The sequence below is a fragment of the Lycium ferocissimum genome, chromosome 9 (genome assembly GCF_029784015.1).
Source record: "Lycium ferocissimum isolate CSIRO_LF1 chromosome 9, AGI_CSIRO_Lferr_CH_V1, whole genome shotgun sequence".
Taxonomy (NCBI): domain Eukaryota; kingdom Viridiplantae; phylum Streptophyta; class Magnoliopsida; order Solanales; family Solanaceae; genus Lycium; species Lycium ferocissimum.
Window position 1 is genome coordinate 38,903,046 of NC_081350.1, and position 21,153 is coordinate 38,924,198.

The 21,153-nt window shown below is 35.5% G+C and overlaps 3 protein-coding genes across 5 annotated transcripts; all 3 read right to left on the reverse strand.

The window, feature by feature from the left end:
* Positions 1-751: 751 nt before the first annotated feature.
* Positions 752-2,408, reverse strand: LOC132030674 (F-box protein CPR1-like). 2 transcript variants are annotated; one of them, XM_059420397.1, is made up of 2 exons: positions 1,338-2,408; positions 752-1,101 (listed from the first exon to the last, which is right to left on the reverse strand). In XM_059420397.1, the coding sequence occupies exons 1-2, from the start codon at positions 2,057-2,059 to the stop codon at positions 1,044-1,046; spliced, it is 780 nt and encodes a 259-aa protein (XP_059276380.1). In that variant the 5' UTR covers positions 2,060-2,408; the 3' UTR covers positions 752-1,043. The 2 variants fall into 2 exon arrangements, with proteins under 2 accessions (XP_059276380.1, XP_059276381.1); XM_059420398.1 differs by having other exon boundaries at positions 752-1,176.
* A 1,062-nt stretch (positions 2,409-3,470) lies between these two features.
* Positions 3,471-8,992, reverse strand: LOC132030675 (SUN domain-containing protein 5-like). 2 transcript variants are annotated; one of them, XM_059420399.1, is made up of 5 exons: positions 8,777-8,992; positions 7,787-7,879; positions 6,081-7,411; positions 5,907-5,992; positions 3,471-3,846 (listed from the first exon to the last, which is right to left on the reverse strand). In XM_059420399.1, the coding sequence occupies exons 1-5, from the start codon at positions 8,868-8,870 to the stop codon at positions 3,639-3,641; spliced, it is 1,812 nt and encodes a 603-aa protein (XP_059276382.1). In that variant the 5' UTR covers positions 8,871-8,992; the 3' UTR covers positions 3,471-3,638. The 2 variants fall into 2 exon arrangements, with proteins under 2 accessions (XP_059276382.1, XP_059276383.1); XM_059420400.1 differs by lacking the exon at positions 7,787-7,879.
* A 1,511-nt stretch (positions 8,993-10,503) lies between these two features.
* LOC132030676 (probable inactive ATP-dependent zinc metalloprotease FTSHI 1, chloroplastic) lies at positions 10,504-18,820 on the reverse strand. The gene is made up of 15 exons (XM_059420402.1): positions 17,939-18,820; positions 17,784-17,868; positions 16,542-16,976; positions 16,404-16,457; positions 16,235-16,300; positions 15,773-15,868; positions 15,541-15,669; positions 15,411-15,463; positions 15,060-15,255; positions 14,779-14,893; positions 13,801-14,075; positions 12,229-12,312; positions 12,026-12,138; positions 11,339-11,588; positions 10,504-10,905 (listed from the first exon to the last, which is right to left on the reverse strand). The coding sequence occupies exons 1-15, from the start codon at positions 18,655-18,657 to the stop codon at positions 10,729-10,731; spliced, it is 2,847 nt and encodes a 948-aa protein (XP_059276385.1). The 5' UTR covers positions 18,658-18,820; the 3' UTR covers positions 10,504-10,728.
* Between the last annotated feature and the right edge of the window lie 2,333 nt (positions 18,821-21,153).

Genomic DNA, 21,153 nt, shown 5'->3' on the forward strand with positions numbered 1-21,153 from the left:
TCTAAAACTGAGAGAGTATACCATAATAATTGAAACCAAAGGACTATATTAGTTTTATATGGATGCTAAATTGCTAATAAAAATAATCTGCTTTATAGTTGCTCATTAATATTCCTGTCTGGGGACAATAGCGTCGAGCTGGGACACGAGAGAATGTAACTATTAATCCATACCTAAATTAAATTGCAATTTAAAGTTTTTATCAAGTTCCATAATGGAAAGTTTTTTATCATGATCCTTGTCAAACACCCTATGCTCTCCTTAGAAAAATAAATAATCTCCATTTGTAGAAATATATACAAGTGCTCATTCTGTTAGGTGGCAGTAGCCAGTAGGATAGATCCGTTATGGCAGGATGAACTGTTCTTGAAAGTCATAATTGAGAGGGTACAATTTCAAGGGATGGACTCGATCGAATGGCCAACCACGTCCTAAAATCAGTTGAATTAACAGAATGCTCGCTTGTAATCAAGGGATAGGATCGTTAGTATAAAGTGCAAATGGAAGATAACTTCCAGTTCACAAAATACATATAACTTGAGCATATAAACATCAAGGGATCGGAATAGTTGTTTGTCACCTCAGCCTTCACTTCTGAAAGTCCATTAGTGCATAGGTAACAATTAACAAAGCACCTCACTGATACATCAGTCATCACAACTCAAATGACAAGTAGAAACAGAGAACAGAACAGCAGTGAGAATACGTTTTTTTTTTTTTTTTTTTTGGGTTCTTCCAACCCCCCAGTGGTATATGCTGTCTATTAAAAATATCAACCGAACCAAAGTTGAGAAAAGTCACTAGTTGTCCTCATACCAAGCACATCATAATATAAAAAACTAGTTCCTATACCTCAAGTAAGAGAATATGAAGGTAGTCCTGAAGAAACTATACATCTAGCGATTAGCAGCAACGAGAACCAAAAGTAGTCCAGAAGCATTATGGTTTAAAGATATCCTTCACATACACGTCTTGTTCTATATTTGAAATAACAAACAGATTGCAATCGAGATTGAGAAGAAAGTACTCTCACAAGTTATTTGTTACTTGATTGTTTTGATCTGAGCTTTTTCAGCCTTTCTTTTGTTGCGTTCTCTGTCCCTTCAGTAGAAAAAGGACAAACTAGGCTTTCAATGTAGATTTCCTCACCACGACAGCCATCTAAGTTAATAACATCTGGATATATGAATGAGTCATCTTTTGAATTATATATGATGATAGTTGATCTAGAAGCACGGTTACAAATTTCAAAAAAAGAAGTTGGTCTAGAAGCCGCCAATATTTGACCTTTATTTGACATGAAAAAAGGCTGAGACAAAATTCGATTATGTAGATACCTCCTGATGGTAAACATCTTTGTCCAAGATTCTTTAACCCCGTAGTCCTTCATAACCCAAGCACCTAAATGAGTTGTCTTATAATCACTATAGACACAAAGATCACTTCCCAACTTTCCCACACACAAATCACTCTCTCCTACTCCATAGGAAGGCTTCTCCATCTTTTCCCATTTCTCATTAGCTAAATCAAAAGAAATAATGTTCCTGCCCCAACGCGTAATTGGACGACTAGTAATAGTATCCCAATGAAGCTTCCCATTCGCAAACAAACCTGTACCATATAATTTCATTTTTTGAGAAGAGCCTGGAGCATTTAACATCTCCCAACAGTAATCAACACTAGTCCAAGAATCACTCTTTAGACTATATACTTTGACCTCCACGCCATCCGAACCATATGAAATACCCACCACCTTATAATCATCATGGAACTCATCATATCCAAAACCATATATGACATGGTAGTCATAGTAGTTTTTCTTGAATCTAGGTTTAAAATCAGGTAAATTCTTGTGCTTTCTAGTTGTTGGGTTCCATAGAAGAGAATATTTTTTATAATCAGCAAGAAAAATCAATCCATTGCAAGAAACCGTGAAATCGATTCTGTTTTCAATGGGAAAATCCAAGTCGAGAACCTGGGTAACAGAGTCATAAAATAAAGAGCTAATAGAACATTCTTTAAAAATCCTTTTAGCTCCACTAAAACCCGAAATAAGCATATGGTGGGTGTCTTCCTTGTTCTTTGATAAACTGAGATGGGTGTTGATAAATTGAGGGCTAGAAATTAAAGCAAGCCAAGATTTTGAAACAGACCTGAATTTCAAGAGTGATTTCACTGGAAGCTTTCAGTGATGATTTCTTCGGGCAGAATAGGGATTTTTGAGCTTGAATTTGATGGAATTTGAGCTCGTTTTATACGTTTGCTCCGCCTAAGGGGTCGATTGGAGGCTTCAGATTCCATTAGGGTTGCACAAATTTGAGCTCTTTCAAGTGAAAAAAGAAGCCTTTGTTTCTTCTTCCTGGAAATTTGCAAACAAGTAAAAAGCAGGAGCGTTTGAAATTGGAAAGTGACAGAAGCCTTTTTGACTTCTTAAATCTTGTCCATGAATTGGGCTATGCTAAAACTTGTAGCCCAAAATTAATTTCAGCCCATTTTTTTAACGATTTAAGGGACAAAAATTAAAGACCAGTCGATGAAGGACACTCCGCGCAAAAACTTGTACTTTTTGAATTTTGATGTTTAGGAACTGTTTGGACATGAATATATTTCCTTTTCTTAAAAAAAAAAAACGGCGGTTATATCAACAGAAAAGAAGAAGAAATTCCGAGTTTTTTCTTGATCAAGTGATACCGGGTTTGAACCAGGGAAAAATCCAAAACAATGTTTGGTTATACATTAAATTGATTTCATTAAAAAATAAAAAAATAAAAAATCAAAGATGAGTTTTAAGTCTGAAAAAGTGTTTTTCAAGTGAAGTTTTTCCATTCACAAAAATTTATTTTTTTCAAGTTAAATGCATGTTCAAACGCAACTCAACTTCCAAATATCCTTTTCAACTTCAACCTCCTTGTGTTTTAGGGAGTAACTTCAGCACTACTCCAAGGGTTTGCGAGAAGAGCCCCAAAATGTCTCTTGTACAAAGTTATCCTTGTTCTTTTACATGGAGCACTGATACTCCTCCATATTTCTAATATTAGTGCACTTCCGATCCTCCTTAAATTTCATTATCTTTAACGTTGAAACATGAAATATTCACTCTTCAACCTTGTCGTTGAGCAGTGCTCCTTGTTCTGTTTATAAGTCCAAACAATATTGTAGCTAAACCAAAGAGTGCTCCTTGTTCTATTTATAAGCCCAAACAGTATTGTAGCGCCAGAGTTTTATTTGCACCGTGTTTAACGTACTGTGCTTCTAAATCACATGTCATTCTGTTTATAAGCTCAAACAGTATTGTAGCGCCAGATTTTTATTTGCACCGTGTTTAACGTAATGTGCTTCTAAATCACATGTCATACATTGCGCTCATGCCACTAGACCAAAGCCCCGAGGGCTAATTCCCTCTAAGTAATTCTTCCAAGAAAAACACTACTCCAAAAAATTGAGAGAGTAGTGTCCTCTCAAGAATAAGGGAAACAGAAAGAAACAAGATTAGTAAAATGTTAGTGCATCATCAAATACAGTCCATGATCTTCAGAGGAATAACTTTTACTAGAGTTAACTTCTTTTCAATTAAGCTTTACACTACGAGTGAACAAGTTTCTACAAGTATAAGATTATCTAGCAATGAGGTTAGTATACTAACTATAAAGCAATGTGACAAATGCAGTCAGGCTGCTGCTAACAAGAATCAACAGCCAACCTCGGCCTTTCGTGAATGCTGTTTGGAATCTCTCTGAAACAAACTTAAGAATTGCAATACATGCAAAAGATAAGCTGATTGAAAACACAGCCAACTCTCTCTTTTCCAAACTCTCTTGGTCATTCACAACCTTTTCGACTTCTAATCTGCAAAAGAAGTTCAAAGCAGAGAACAGGAAAGAAAAATCAGTTCAGAATCGAGCATTGAAAAACAATACATCATGATCACGATCTTCTAATTATGAAACAAAAGCCAACTATATATCCGCAAGGAAGTTTTATCATCCATTTCAATTTTCAATACAGTTTTACCCGCTAGCATAACACATACAAACTTAATATCCAAATCTGTCACCTGAAAGTTGACGGAAGAACAGTGATAAAGAGCACATAACAAAATCGACTAAAGAAATAACTTGACTACCAGAAGCGCAATGAAAAATGATATCAGCCTAATGGAAAGATATATTTAACAATCTACCGAAGCACCTTCTGGGTTCAACTGATTTGAAAATTCATACACTTACAAGAAATACATCATTTTTCATGCATAATTAATACGATGTTGTAACACACATGGTTAACATCAAAGCTTTCCATAACGATTTTGAATGGATTTCAAGTTCTCGCGCTTTTGTTGTTATACGGACTCAACTCAAGAAGTAACACTAGACTGCCAGAAATGCTATGTGCCCAAGTGGAATAAGCAAAGAAAAACTATATCAGTCTGAAGAAAGGATAATCAACAGTCTATCCAAGCTCCCTGTAGAATCAATTATTTAAAATCCATATAGATTTACGGAGAAATATATGATTTTGCAAGCATAAAATCTAAGAGTCACTCTCATGGTTAACATAAAAACATTCAGTAAGCATTTCAATGGATTTTAGCTTTTCTAATCTAGTGTAAATGAAATCCTTAGGTACTCGAACTAAATATTATAAAGAGCTGTTCAACAGGCACTAAAACAAGCAGCAGGGTTTTCCTTCACTCAGCCGGAGCTTTATATTCCAGCTGACAAGTAGAACCTACCAGAACCTTACACATTTGTGACAATCCCTTTTTACACATTTGTGACAATCCCTTTGTACTCATGTAAGATAAAGCGTATGAAGAAGCGTGTAACAGACTACTATATATATATATTTTTTTTTTGATGACATGGGAACCCGCAACCGCTACCCTTCGGGTGCGCACAGGGTAAACCCAGCTCCTGTGCAATAGCTCCCAAACCACACAGGAGAGATAACCCCAGACTACTATATATAAAAAAAAATTTTGATGATATGGGAACCCGCAGCTCTACCCTTTAGGGTGCGCACGGGGGAAAGGCTCCTCTCTTCAATAGCTCGCAAACCACACGGAGAGATAACCCGCACCAGGCAAGCCAAAGTGCGTTCCAGCTCAACCAGAAGACAAATCCTTTTTGTCGTAGGCTGGGGGTTTCGAACCTGAGACCTCCATTATGAAAGCCCCATGCTCAACCAACAGACTACTATATTGCCTGTTGATTCATGATCAAGTCACAATGCATATCATTTCTCGAAAAGTTTCACTTTAACCTATCTTAACCATGAAAAATAAGGACCTGAAATCATCAAAAGTCAACCTAGTTTCTACAAAGTAGAATACTCTGGACCAACAAAGGCAAAAGTAAGTAGAATACTCTGGACCAACAAAGGCAAAAGTACCGGGTTGCCCCACATGAATTGCTTTAAAACAAGAAAAGCCAAATACACCAATAGAACAACCTTTTTCTCCAAATGCAAACATTGCGATGCATGAAAACACAAGTTAAACCCTCTGGTTGTAGTTTGCTAGAAAAATATTAAAATGAACTTCAGAGAATAACTTTTTCCAGTGCATCACCCTCATTTTTCACTTGGAACAGGAAATATAATTATGCTCAGAAAGCCTCTTTCAGCAGCTTTGCATTTTAAATTACTAAAAAAATCTTTTTTGAGGTGTTAGAGAAACATAAGATAAAATCTAAAATGGACCATTAACTCGGTACAACATCAAACTCCTACTGTCTTCCTAAAACTTTGAAATATAACTTCAGGTTTTCAAGTTCTCTTAAAACTTCTATATTCAAGTTGAGATACAGCGAATCAGCACTGGGAACGCAAACCTTGGAGAAAAAGGAATCAAGATAAACAGAGACAATTCACTCAGATAATAAAACAAAATCAACTTATAGTACTACCTTAGCATGCGATTTCCGTTGACCAATAAATCCAATTGAGCTGAGACAGAAGCTTTCCAAGATTCAAGATCACTATTTTCTTTCTCCTGCAAGGAAAAAAGAATTTGCTTTTTATGACTGAAATGTGTGCATTAGTCTGCTTTTTAGCAGCAAAAAGGAAATAGTCAGGCATACCATATTCTCTTTCCATTTCAGGAGATCCTTGATCTCCAATTTGCTTTGCTCTAGGAGCTCTGAAACTTGAGAAATTTCGTTGTCTAGCTCAGGCAGAATGTCACCTTGCCTCTTGCTCAGCTCTTTAATGTACTGCTCGAGGACAGATAAGTTTAACTCGAGCGCTCTCACCTTCTGCAGCAGTATTTTTAAGACTGCATCACCGTGAGTTCTGCCATTTGACTGCTTCCTATGCTTCTTTATAAACTCGGGGCCAGTGGTTATGGTTTGTTCTTTTTTCGCTGCATCTAATGTAAGACCTTCCCCTTCATCAAAACTTCCTATCCCCTCATTTGCTGGTTCAACCACATTTTGAACGACACCCTTTGAATCTGGTATCATAGACAGCATAGCAGTTTTATTAAGATTTTCCGTTTTTTCAGGAGAAGGTTCCGGAGAACTGACAATAAGATCCTCGAGCATCTGTTCTATTGCGTCAATACCATATACCTCGACGAAACTTATAGTGCAATAAAATTCAGAACCATAATGAGTGAGTAAAGTTAGCTTCAAGTATCTAAGCCATTTAGGTTCAGGCAGCTGAAAACACTGAGCATGCTTGACATTTTCAGCAACAAAAGTTCCCAGTGGATTCCATGTCTCGGTTGGATATACCAAACTCCCGGATAACTCGAATTCTTTGAGCATAGATGAATAATGCTCGAAGTTTGCAATTTTGACTGCATCAACTAGAGTTTCATCAGCAAGCTCGATAACGAAGTACTTCCCACCCACAGAACAAGGGTTCCTGAGATACTTATCGTGATCCTTGTTCAGTACGTTGTTTGCTCCTTTAGCTTCTTTATTGTGGGCCACCACTTTAGCACCCTTGGATGACGAGGCATAATTGTAAGGCGTACCATCAGGCTCAAGTCTATGGGTGATATTTACTAACTGGCTTGCAGTGCTCCCTCTCTTTTCTTGTTTTGTAATGTTTCTGAATTCTTCCAGATTCGGATAGGTCAAGTGAGTTCTTCCATTTAGTAGCCGATCTTCATTACGCCGGTTATGCACTACTGGTGGCTGCATTTGGCATATTAACATATTGTAACCTAAAATAGTTGAAACAACATCTTCCAATGCACTTGTTTTCTGAAGCGAATAACCAGGGGTTGCATTGTTGTCGTTAGGACTACAAGAATCATTAATCTTAACTGATATGTTGAGTTCCAACAGTACTTCAGTTTTGCAGCTCTTCTCTCCACTTTCTAGAAGAGGTTGAGTGGAGCTGTGAAACTCACTATCGTTAACACTATAATTGGTTACAGTCTCAGCATAGGCAAGAGAAAAACCTGCATAAATTCCATCGGAACGATATATCACTGAGAAAACTAAAATATGAGCTGTGAAAGACCATTAGTATCTTATTATGCTCGACATGCTAAACTAGCCTCAAGACCACTGAACATAAATTAGATACTGAAAATTTTCCAACTACTGAAATTTACATTTAAGTGAGAGTTAAAGGACTGAAAAACGTGGAAATCAAAAGAATAATAATCAGAGGGAAGAAAAACAGTAGAAGCAGCTAAAACTTCACAGGAAAATTGAGTCTAATAGGAAAAAAAGCTTACTCACACCCTGTGTTAAGTCAAACTAATAAATATATAACATGTATCAATTTTTTCTCTTAAACTTAATAAGCTACGACAACACCAACAACATACCCAGTGTAATCCCACAAGTGGGGTTTGGGAAGGATAGGATGTACGCGACCTTACCCCTACCTTTGGGGATAGAGATGTTGTTTCCAATAGACCCTTGGCTCGAAAGAAAAGAAAAGGATGTGAAGCATGGTATCAAGAAAAATATGGCAACAAAATAGCAAGATAAAAAGCAAATGAAGCAACAAATAGTCATACACATTGAAGAAAAGAAACTAAGCGATTACTAACTAATATTACTAATAAGGAGACCACTCGTCCACCTACTAACCTTCCAACCTAATTCTCGACCTCCACACCTTTCTAATAGCTTATTAAACTTAATAAGCTATTGTTATAATCTAAGAAGAACACTCAACCAGAAAACAATTATTAAAACTAATTCACTTACTTTTATACTCCATAAAAATATAACAGAGCATCAAGCATATGAAAAACAAAAAACTTCAAACATTAGGATAAAGCACTTTAATTTTTAACTCATAATTCATACCCAGTGGGATTATAAAACTCATAATAAACCAAAAATAAAAACAAACCTAAGTCATCTCAGTTGTAACCAAGCACCTCCTGGAGCTAAATTAGCTAAATTTGTAAACACCATGTGCCAAAGCAAGTCTTTTTATAACATTTAATTAATAGCACTTAACTACACTAAATGTTTATTTAAGAGGATAGTCACCAAGAAAACTAACAACGGGTCTTTTTTAACTAAAGCTCATCCTGGAGCTAATTTAGCTAAATTTGTAAACACCATGTGCCAAAGCAAGTCTTTTTATTACATTTAATACCACTTAATTACACTAAATGTTCATTAAGAGGATAGTAATCAAGAAAGTAAAAAAGGGTCATTAAACATACACATAAAAACTAAAAACTTGGGTGGGTTTTCATTTTTTTTTTTTTTCAAATTACCCATATTAGAAAACCATTAGAAGAAAATGGGTATGTAATATAATGAAAGAAAACCCAAATGGGTATAAGAAAATTTACCTCCATTTCCATAAACAAACTCAGGATAGAAAACAAGAAAGGCACAGAAAATTAAGAAGAAAATATTTTTCTTGGGTTCATCATGCTTCTTCATCTCTCAACACTAAGTTTCATGATTGGATAATTGAATAGAGTACAAGTTTTATTTTATTTTTTTAACTTTCGATCAGGAAAGATGAAAAAAAGGGAATCTTGTTTTGTGTTTTCTTGAGGAGTTTTTGTGATTTTTTATCTGAGTTCCCTAACTAGCGGAAACTACTTTTCCTTTTTATTTTTATTTTTTACTTATGTTTTGAAGATATTGAAATTAATCTATTTAAAATAACAAAAATTAGTAGCTCGCTACCCAAAATCGGTTACCAAGAAGGGACCGGGTGTTTACACCAAATCAATATATGCATGATATGTGTTTGAGTATAACATTCACTTTATATAATCACTTAATCACGATAAGTTATATTGGTTTAATGTAAACACATGATGCAGGTAAGTATTTATAAAAAAAAACTTGTAGTACTAGTACAAATTTCCATCCTATTTCTTTCTTGAGTGAAGGGTCGAATTTGCCCCTGAACTATTCGAAATGGAACAGATTTACCTTCGTTAATAGTTGGGGTCGAATATGCTCTCTCCATTACTAAAACGAGTTAAATTTGCTCTTATTTTCAAACGACTGTGTCCACCAATTAAGAATTATTTTTTATAGATGGAGAGTATTTTGAACCTTTTGCATAATCTGCCCCATTTGCATAGTTCAGGGACAAATTCCATCTATAAAATTAAAAACTGTTACGAGAATATGACAAGAATAGTTAGGTTTATTTAAAATGGTCCGTTAAAATATACATCTAGCAACTTTTAATCTTCCTTCATTATATTTATTTACTAAAATAGAGCATCTTTTATCTGATTTTATTAAAACACTCAAGAGTCAAGACAGTATTAAAACATTCGACCATATGTTTTTACTAAAATACTCGACGTCAGAAGCATATCAGCTGTATATATTAGAGAAAATAATTGAGATAAGCTTCTTCAAATTCATTTTTCTCCTAATTTGACTCAAAAGGGATGGAATAAAATTGTATTTCATTATAAACATAAATCACTACTACAAAATATAGACTTTGGCAGTAATAAAAAATATCGCAATAATAATTCCGCTAATCATCTCATGTTTAAGAAGTTTTGTCTTCTTCAGACATATTTGTGTTTCATGCTACATTCATGTTTAACGTTAATAATGAAACAATAAATGGTTTTATTATCAGTTGAATAACAACATATGGAGAACTGTTGCATGTTTGAATAAGACCATCAAACTTTTTCTTTTTATAACTGTAGTATTCTGATCAGTTTGCGCTACACGCCTCAACTATATTCCACCAGATACTATCTTCCACCATTACGACTTACTGAGTAACTGAGTCCACCAAGACTTCAAGCAGATGATAAACAATCACATAGAATATTACTCCTTGTTTTTCCAACTGCTACTGCTTCCAATTTCCTCCAAACAACAATGTGTAGAAACTTTTAAATAAAATGCTAAAACCTGGTCACTATGCTTAAAAGAACTTCGAGAAACCATGGCAAACAGGTAAAAACGTATGTACTTCAGCAACTTTTTTTTTCTTCGATAGCTGAGAAATTCCCGAGGGCCAGTACTTCAACAACTTTTCGTGTATACCTACACTCCTACAGAACAAGCAATTGGATACAAGAACCACAGAAAAAAAAAGCTATAAACCGAATCAACAATTTTAACAAAATTCCTATCGATATGGATACATACAGCAAACAAAACTGCATTTTTTTGCATCTCACTATTTTCAGAATATTCCCAGCTATAACATTTCTTCGTTCTGAATGCACCTCAAAACTGAAGCAAAAACTAGCTTCAAATAGGGTAGAAAGCTCCTCCTTGCACTGGATCAAGCAATTCCGTTTTTTCATGAATTCAACATACTGTACTCAATGTTATTATGCTGTTCTTGATTTTCATTAGAAAACGGAAGACTCGCGGGATCTCTCTCCTCCAGTAGAAGACTTGTGGGTGTATTTGGTGGATAGTGGCTCAGGATTAAATCCATCTCGTCTCCATTGATCTCTCTCCGATTCAGAAGAACCTAGGATAAACATGCACAGGTATCAATGATCTCCGCACCTGGTTTAACTAAATAATTTGGACCTAAGTAACTTTTAATCTCCGCAAATTTGGTGGAGCCTTTTTCTCATAAGAAGTATTACAAACATAAAGTTCACTTAATATTCTTATTTTATAATCACCGTGGTGTCCACACCTTAATTAGTTCCACGGGATACCTCCTACCTCCCACCAACAACAGGTACCAAGTAACTCTGTGCACCAAGGCTTGGATGGGAAGAAATCACCTAGTATTTTTGTCTCCGCTGGGATTTGAACCTGAGACCTCAAGGCTCTCCTCCCACCTTCATTGACCATTAGGCCACACCCTTAGGTGCCATTTAGGTACCCGCAAGTTAAGGATAGAAAAGTTTGAACAAGTTTATAAGATACTCGTTAAATGTGTCAAGAACTACCTTCACTGTTTTGAGCAAGGCAGTATCATGTTGCCTCAGCAGAGCAACTGTCTTCCCGTACATGTCACGTATGAGCTCTTCTGTCTTCTTGGCAACATCATCATCCAAATTAAAATTGATCGGCGGCTCAATTAAGTCATAATCATCATATAGTGATCCTCCAAAGTCAAGCCGTGGACCCACAAACTTCACTCTCTTTCTCCAAGGGGGAGGTTCTCCATGTATGGCCATTGGGTTTTTCATATTCCATCTGTTAAAAGGTCAAAAGTCACAGCTCTGGCAGATACTGGAATGACAACTAGATATAACTAGGGATAATAGCACTTTTTGTCCCTAAATTATTGGTAAATTTTGCTTTTGGTTCTTGTGATATATATAACTCAACATATGCAACCTACATTTGATTAAAATGTGTCTTTTTGGTCCCTTCAAGTAGAAAAGATGCTGTATTTGACTATTTATAGTTGTATTACTGTCAAATATGGAATTAACAAGAGTATTTATGTAGTGGAACAGTTATAATTATAGTACATTTGTAAATATTCATAAGCAAGGGGACCAAAAGTGCACAATTTAACTACTTAAAGGTTTAATGTGCTTAGTCAGATATCATAGGGATGAAATCATAATTTACCAGTAACTGAGGGACCAAAAGTGTTATTCACCCTATAATTAACGAGTACGTACATTGTGATTATCTTACGAGCAAGCCAGGATGCATCAGCAAGGTAGCTTACAGATGCTCTTGAAGTATCACGTCCATAAATGACTTCTTCAGCAGCTCTCCCTCCAAGAAATACCTTTCCAAAGATGTGCATTATTAAACTGTCAGCTTTGTATTTCGGAAGAAAAAGAGCAAGCAGAAATCAGTGTATGACTTCAAAATGCACCTGAAGACGGTGAAGCAACCTTGGTAGCCGCTCAAACATGTATGACTCATCATCAAGACGGTGAAACACAACTTGAGACAGGGTCTGCATGTTACATTTAAATTTTCAGTAATCACAGGAAACCATTAACATGTTTAGATGAATTCTCCAGTTAAACGTACACAAGACATGATTAATACATGTTCAAGTCTGTTGACAAAATGGACCTAACTCAAAACTCAAAAGCTAATCCAAGTGGGAGCACCATCCAAGACCCTTGAGGGGACTTAGATCATGTAAAGAGACTGGTCACAAACCATACACTTACCCATCTGTGATCTAACACACTCCAACACGCTCAGGACTGGACATTTGGAGGGTGAAATAAAACCTGGGTAGCCCAATAAAAGTCCAATACTAAAGAAGGATTGGCTCTGATTATCCAATACCATGTTAAGACAATAACCTGGGGTCCAACTCTATCTCAAAAGCTAGCTCAAGTGGTAAGGATTGTCCAAGAGACCAAGACCTTATAAGGAGATTAACAGTCCATATTTAATCGATGAGGGAAAGGAATATAGAACTTAATGAACTAATATAGAATGCAGGCAAGGTATACATGAAATAAAATAATTTTGGTCTGTCAGGAACAAAAGAAAAAATATCTATACTCCCTCCATTAAAGTTTATGTGTCACACTTTGCTTTTTAGTCCCTTCCCAAAATAATGAATACTTCCAAATTTGGAAACAATTGACTTTACATTTATCATTTTACCATTAATGAGAAGCTTTTATAACCATGCAAATGTTATGACATGTTTAAGGTAATGTTGTCAAAGGCTCATTCAAGCGTGCTTAATCCTTGAAACTCAGAAAAGCTCTGGGGAGGCGCTTCCCCTCGCTTAAGCGGTGTTTCAATGCAGGCAGGACACTAAGGCATGCACCTCATTGCCATGAATTGTACCTTGAATCGAGTACTATTAAACCATAATATAATTTAAAAAAGAGAGAGATGTATTAATTGTTAAGGGAAACATCAAGAAAATATGTTACTTTTATCTTGCAGCACGTATATTTGTATTTGTTTTTCTTTATTGTGCCTTTTTTTAAAACTAAAACTCACACTTCAACTGGGCTTTGTGCTTAAAGCCCAACAGATCTGGAGTGCTTTTAAAGCTTTTCACCTTTGACAATACTAGTTTAAGGGCATAAGTTTCAACAGGTTTATAGACACACAAATGCTATGACATGACCACAAATTTCAAGTTTTCATTTCTTTCTTAAACTCCGTGCCGAAAAGGTAGCAAAGCCAGTCACGGGGAGCTAAGATACGCACTTGTCTAACTCAAGACAGATAGCGGAAATTCGATGAAGACAGATAGATTTAGAAAGTGTTCAGCGAGTTCGAGGGTGGATGTGATTCAGCTCGAACGAAGTGAGAGGAATCGTAAGTAACTTATTGCCAGTCCCCTTCAAGAAAATGAGTTCAAAGTATGTCATATAATTTGGAACGAAGGAGTAATAAATAAGACAAAAAATGAGGTGAAAAAAGATGATGTTCAAAGATGGAGCAACTAGAGAACAAATCAAACCTGGCCACGAGGATTGATAGATATTCGGTCACAACGCTCAACTTCTGCATTCTCATATTGCCTCAAAAGATGAGAAGTCAATGCTGTCCCAACCTCAGTGATAGCTCGACGACACTGCCCCTGATGACCCAAGTCAATCCCAACCCGTCTAGGTCCTACTGTAAGTCGGTCAACTGCATCATCCATATCTGAATGAAGAATTGAGTTATGCCCTCTCCTGACTGCTACTAGAGCAGCCTCCTGGAGAAGCTGAGCCAACTTTGCACCTGACCATCCTGAATTGCAAGACCACCATGTAGCAGATCAGGAGCATGATTTTTTTTTTTTTAAATTTCATTTTTTTTTTTCTAGATTGATCAGGAGCAGGAATTAAAATGAGAAAACTATAATGCAAAAAAGTTAAGGACAAATTAACTAAGGTGGCAAAATTATTAGTCCATGAAAACATGACCTACCTAATCCGTTCAAGTTTGGTCAGATTATTGACCCGCCCATTTGTTAGCTCAGCCCATAAAAAATTGGGCTGATATGCAGCCCAAATTGACCCATGAGAAATCTTGTCAAAATGATTTCAGAAAGATATTCTTTTATTTGATATGTTATATATCGCCATAATGTAGAAAAAATAGTTTGTTTAGGTGCTAAAATTTTTGTAAAAGAACAAACAAAGAAATTAATCTTAGTAAGAATTGGGTGGGTTGGGTTATGACCCGCTTTTTAGCCCATCTCAGCCCAACTCATTCAGCCCAAGTAACTTTTGGGTGGGTTAATAACCCGTCCATTTATCAAATCAGCCCATTTTAACCCGCCCAATTGACACCCCTAGCATTAACTCTCATTTTCCATTGGCATCTGGGACTATTGCAGCACCCGGGGGGGACAAGCAAATGTAATCTTTTAGACTCATGGTGATGGAGCAAAGAAAGACTATGGCTTGAAGATGATCTCTTATAAACTGAAAGGAAGAAAGTTGAATACCAGGTAAATTTTGTGCATAACTAGACAAATCAACAGTATCTGATAATTTAACTTTCCGTGCATGTACTTTCAAAATTTCCAATCTTCCTTTTGCATTGGGAGGCCGAATTTTTATCTGAAAGAGAGAAATGTAACAAGCATGAAATGTCGTGTCACAAAATAACTGAGCAATAAGGACCAAGTAGCTAGCATAAAGTAATTGGACAGTACTACAACTGACCCATAATCTCTTATAAACTATTGTAACTTATGAAGAATCTCTTTCAATAGCAGATACAAACCTTGCGATCAAATCTACCAGGACGAAGGAGTGCAGGATCTAATAAATCCCTTCGATTTGTGGCTCCCAAGAATATAACACCTTTCCCAGTATCAAATCCGTCTAGCTCAATCAACAACTGGTTTAGAGTAGTTTCCCTTTCTTGAGTTGCCGCGTTATAGGTGTGGTCAGTTGATTCACTGAATATTCCTTGACGCCTGTTTATTAAGAATAATATCTTTGAGACTATAACCATCGCAGGCATCTAAAACATCTTTGAGACTATAACCATCGCAGGCATCTAGAGCTCATTTATCAACAATTATGATTATTTCTTCACAAGCAAAAAGAATGTCTAGACAAACATATATACCTTGTTGCGAGTGCATCGATTTCGTCGATGAAGATAACTGATGGTTTATTCACCTGTGACAAGAATCAGGGCGCTTTTCAAAACACAAAAAGGGAAGTCACATGGTTCATTAACTACGTATTATGCTCACCTTTGCTCTCTTGAACAAATCTCTAATACGAGCAGAACCAACACCGACTAGAACTTCCACAAATTCTGAACCAGCCATTTGATAAAAAGGAACACCAGCTTCACCTGCTATTGCCTTGGCCACCAGGGTCTGAGCAAAGCATCATATAGGATTTTAGTGAAGACCCTTTCTTTCTTTTTTTTTTTTTTTTTTTTTTGGAAATCGCGTCTAAGGTCTGAAATGGACAACGAACCTTGCCACATCCAGGAGGACCCTCCAGAAGAACTCCGTGTGGGGGCTTGATCCCCATTTTATCAAATAGTTCAGGATTCTTCAGGTATCTTACCAACTAGCCAGCGCAAAATGGAAGGATTAGAAGCATTTTAATCTAAAAATTGTGGCTGAAGGACAAGTCTTCACACATTAGAATGGAAAAGAATACTCCATCCATTTCAACTTGTTTGTCTTAGTTTAATTTGGCACGGAGTTTAAGAAAGTAAAGAAGACTTTTGAATCTTGTGGTCTTAAACTAAAGATATGTAAATGTACCAAAATGCCCTTTAATCTTATGATCTTAAACATGTCATGTGGGATGTTGAGATTAAAGAGTTGCATTCTTTTTGTAACAGACTAAAAAAGAACGAAAGAAAAACAAATTGAAACAGAGGGAGTAATATAACAAGGAAGTACTATCTGTGGTGTAAGATGTTGTTACCTCTTGAAGTTCTTCCACGGCTTCCTCAATCCCAGCTACATCACTAAATGTGACTCCGGTTGAACCCTGAATATAAACTTCTTACTTAGAGACACAATATTGGTCATAATCTACAAAAGAAATGTTGTGAATATCCGTCACCAAAAGAGGTTAGAAACTGGAAACTCACATCAACACGTGCTTGTGGCTTAGACTGAGAGAATTCTATTCCTTGCCATATATCCTGAATGAAGCACATAACATCTTAAATTTGCAAGAACCAAGTATTGTTAAACTGCTAATTCTAGGATAGGGATTCGTGACTGACCCACTTTCTGAAGTTCTTAGGTCTTCGTGAAAGAGTGAATCGGACAAGAAGAACCATAGTCAAGAAAACAAGCATGATTGGTTTCAGCATCTCAATACTTGCAGAGACGCCACCAAAAGTGTAAACTTCATATAACTTTGAGAAAATTCCTCCATCAGTAAAAGCATCAGCAACCTTATCCCATACTCTTTCTAAGACACCGAAGATGAGACCAAAGAACAGCTTAAGAAACGGTTTGGCCACAGGCCACATGACATACACAGTCACAACAAAGACAAAGCTTGTCACAGCAAACACAGCTGAAGCCAAATAAGCACCGACAATCACTGCAGCAGCAGTCATTAAAGCGGTCAGCATTCCAAGTTCTACCATTACTCTGCTTGATATCTTCGATGCAGCTGGATTAGGATACTCTGGTAATTTTCCCACCCATGACTGCAATATGATCACTTTGTAAGAGGCAAAGGAAAAGAAAAAAAGATTTTCCAATGTACTTGAAAAGTCAATTAGTTTCCACCCTGTTATCGGTAAGCCACATCTTTATCCCACCAAACTTAGGTTCTACAATCTTGCCAATTCGATTGCTAGAGAAAGCACCTATTCCTTCAAGGTTCAAGCAACTAGAATGTCAATCCTAAGCTAAAAAGAATAGATGAAACAACCTTACACTAAGGGGTCATTTGATTGTTGGTTAGAGTTATGCTGGTATTAGTAATTCAGGGATTAGTTAACATTTAATCAAAGAAAGTAACGGCAAATTGCGTAAAACTTTCACATGAATTTCCTGTCAAGAGATAGCAACAACAATTGAAAATGAAACACGAGAAAAGGGCAGATAAGCACAAGCAGTTCAAAGCAAAATGAAAATGAAACTAAAGAAAGCGAAAAAATTTTACCCTCCCCAGACCCCACATTGTGGGATTTCACTGGGTATGTTGTTGTTATAGATAGCAACAACAATGAATCAAGACATAATGAGAAACAGTATTAAGAAACAAAGGAAGTCTTCCCACAGCATTATGACACTAAACTACATAACATTTCAGTACAAGTGCCAGTTAACAAATAAACTAATGACATTTCAATACAAGTGCCAGTTAACAAAATAAACTAATTCAGGATGATAAATCATAGAAATGCACTGTCTGCTTAAGCTATATGTTTAAGTTCTTTCAAATTCTTTCCACCAGAAGCTATTTTCACTATGCATTATTAAACAAAATACCGAGAGAAGTGAAATACCATCATTTGCTTCTCGACTTCATATCGCGGCCCCATGTACTCCTCAAGTAAAGCCTGAGCTTGATTTTGATCCAGCTTCATTGCCCTGATTGACAGAAACATAAAAATACATAAATATAAAGTCAAAAGAAATTTAACCAGTGTATGATACTAACCATTTAGTTCTCTGCAAACTCTTTTCTCCAGGCATTTCCTTCAACTCAACAACAAAATCTCTAACTCCAAATCCCAAAGAAGCTCCATTATCCTCTTTAAAAGTTAACAACTTTATCTTATCAAATTTCATGTACTTTTGAAAATCCTCCAAACTCATCTTAGGCAAATCCTCAACATTTTTTTCAAATTCCTCTTCTTCAGATAAATTAGCACCAAATATTTGCTCAGGTACATATAACTTCCCCTTATATTCCCTCAAAATATCCTTCAAATACACATCTTCCGAATTTACTAAACTACCCTCATCACTTCCATTTTTCACCAATCCTTTAATATTTAACCTTTTTAGTATCTCAAAAATGCCACCATTTGACCCCTTCTTACCCAAATCCTCTTTTTCTTTGAGGGTATAAAGTTTATTCCCAATTAGGTATTTGGGTTCCACTTGGCTAGGGTTTTCTTTCAAAACCCTAGTTACAAAATCCTCACTTTTACTTCCACTTTCTTCAATGGGCTTTGAATTTGACTTCCATTTTCCAAGAATTGCATATGGGCAATGATAAAAATGTGATCTTTTTCTGAAATTCCTATGAAAAATTGAATTCTTGAAACTTTTTTGACATGGGAATTTGATTATGAATGAACTTTGTAGTTGAATGTTGGACTGTGGATAAATAGACCTTGCTGATAGAAAATTATTAGCTGTTGGGAAAGACATGTTTACTGAATTGAGACTTACTAGCTGTTGAGAAGCATTTTAATGAATAAAAATTGGAGCTTTTTAGTTCTGCGATTTGTTCTTGGAGTGTTTTTCACAAGGGTGAAGATGGAGCTTTTCTTTAGGGAGTTTATCCGGATCCTAATTGCCAAACGGGTTCTCTGATGACCCGTATCTGCATTTAGTCTCTTTTTTTTTTTTTTTTTGAGGGGACATTATTCTCTTTTCTTTTATTTTTAGTAGGTAGTAGGTTGGTTTTGACATCCCTGAGCTCAATGAACAACAACATTATTCTCTTTTCTTTTATTTTTAGCAGTAGTACTCAGTTATCACGTAGTCACTTATTCTTTTATGAGTGTTACTATTTGTTTGTTGTATTTGTTTTGTCTCTTGCTATTTTGCTGTCTATTTTCTTTTGAGCTGATGGTGTATCAGAAACAGCCTCTCTAGCCCTAAAAAGACAAGGGTAAAGTTTGCGTACATATTATCCTCCCAGACCCACTTGTGAGATTACACTGGGTATGTTGTTGTAATTGTTATTGTTGATTTAAAATAAGAATTTTTATTTCGACGTGTAATCTGAATTTTTTAAGTTGTATTTTTTTCATAAATACTAAAATCGTGTAATTTGTGAAAACTATCAAAACTTCCCCAACTCTTATACAATTTTATCGAATAAATAAACAAAAACTCATAAACAAGGTATCAGAATATCCGAAGACGTCGCATTAATAAATCACATATCTTCATGTTCCTTTTATAAATAAAATGCCTGCAGTTACATATTATTACAATCTTTCAAATGCACATGATTTTAAAAAGATTCATTGGTCTAAAAAGATCAAGAATAGTAGTAATTAGCTATTTTTTTATATAATCCTTTCACATGGTACGGACAATCTCTTCACGTCAAGCATGGTTCTTTTTTACAAAATTTAAAACAATGGGTCTTTTTTAAAGCGAAATATAAACTTATAGATTAAGTTTTATATTAAAAAAAAAAAAATCACACTTGAAATTTGAAGGCCTGTTTTTTGGAGAATTTGAGATTTCAAATTACATAGTTGAAATTTTGTACACAAACACCAATTTCAAATCAAAATTTCATATTTGATGTCCAAATCCTATGGCCAAACGCCTACTAAATAAACAACTCTAGGTGGAAGGCGTGTTTAAATATATTTTTTTTCATTCGGTGTTGGATATCCCTTTTGAACCCGATTAATTTAAATTTGTGTAGGAAAATCCCATTTTGGTAAGGCATTTATTGTGCTTTTGTATGTTGTTTGGGCGGGCCTAAGGTAGCATTATGCATATTTTTTTAATACAAGACAAGCTTGTAAGTTGATGAAATTGTAAAATACTTATTTTAATAGGCGATGAATGAAAGAAGCCTAGACAAAGATAAGGAGAAAGATCATGGATGCCCCCTTAAAAAAAAAAAAAAAATTTACCTTTTCATATCTCCATTACTTTTGTACCCCTAGAAAAAATTAAAAATATTTATCCGAGATGTCCCCTAGTTACCTCCAATTATGATACCGACATGGTATATAAATATACTGAGATGGTATCATGAAAGCTGCTTTAGTCCTTCTCTTAGTCCTTCATGATACCATCATGGTATACAAATATACTGAAATGGTATCATGGAAGATGTTTCAGTCATTCTCTTAGTCCTTCATGATACCATCATAGTATATAAATATACTGAGATGGTATTATGGATGATCATGTTCATATACCGTGATGGTATCATGAAGAACTGCTTCAGTCCTTCAATGAAACATTCCTCTATGATACAATCGTCATATATACATACACTATGATGGTATCATGGAGGACTACTTCAGTCCTTCAACAAGACACTCCTCAAGACCATGATACCATCGTGGTATATAATTATACTGAGACGGTATCATATAAGACTGCTTCAGTCATTCTCTTAGTCCTCCATGATACCATCATAGTACATAAATATACCGCGATGATATCATGGAGGAAGGAGTTTCGGAGAGGGGAGCACGTCGGGTAAATAGTTTTGGGCGAGTGGGTACATCGGGTAATTAGTTTAGAAGGGGCATGGGGCGGGTAATTATTTTATTTTTGGGGTATTTCAGTTAGTTTCCCTAAAGATAACTCAAAAAGGGAAAGTCACACAAATACAACTTTTTTAAATGGTAATTAAAAAGATTACAACTGTTTTCAAAAAATTACATAAATACAATTTATTCAAAATTTTAACTTTTTAATTTACAAAAATACAACATTTTACATTTCTAAATATCAATAATACTTAATTTTAGGAGTTACTACCATTCAAATCCCATATTTCATCTACCTTTTTCAAAAAGATTTTTTTTCTTTCGTTTCCTCCTCTTTATTCTTCTTTTTTTATTTTCACTTGATGACTGATGCAATTATTTTTTTGTGACTAAAAGAAATTATTTGAATATATTAATATTAATATTAAGAAAAGTACATGAAAATATATCT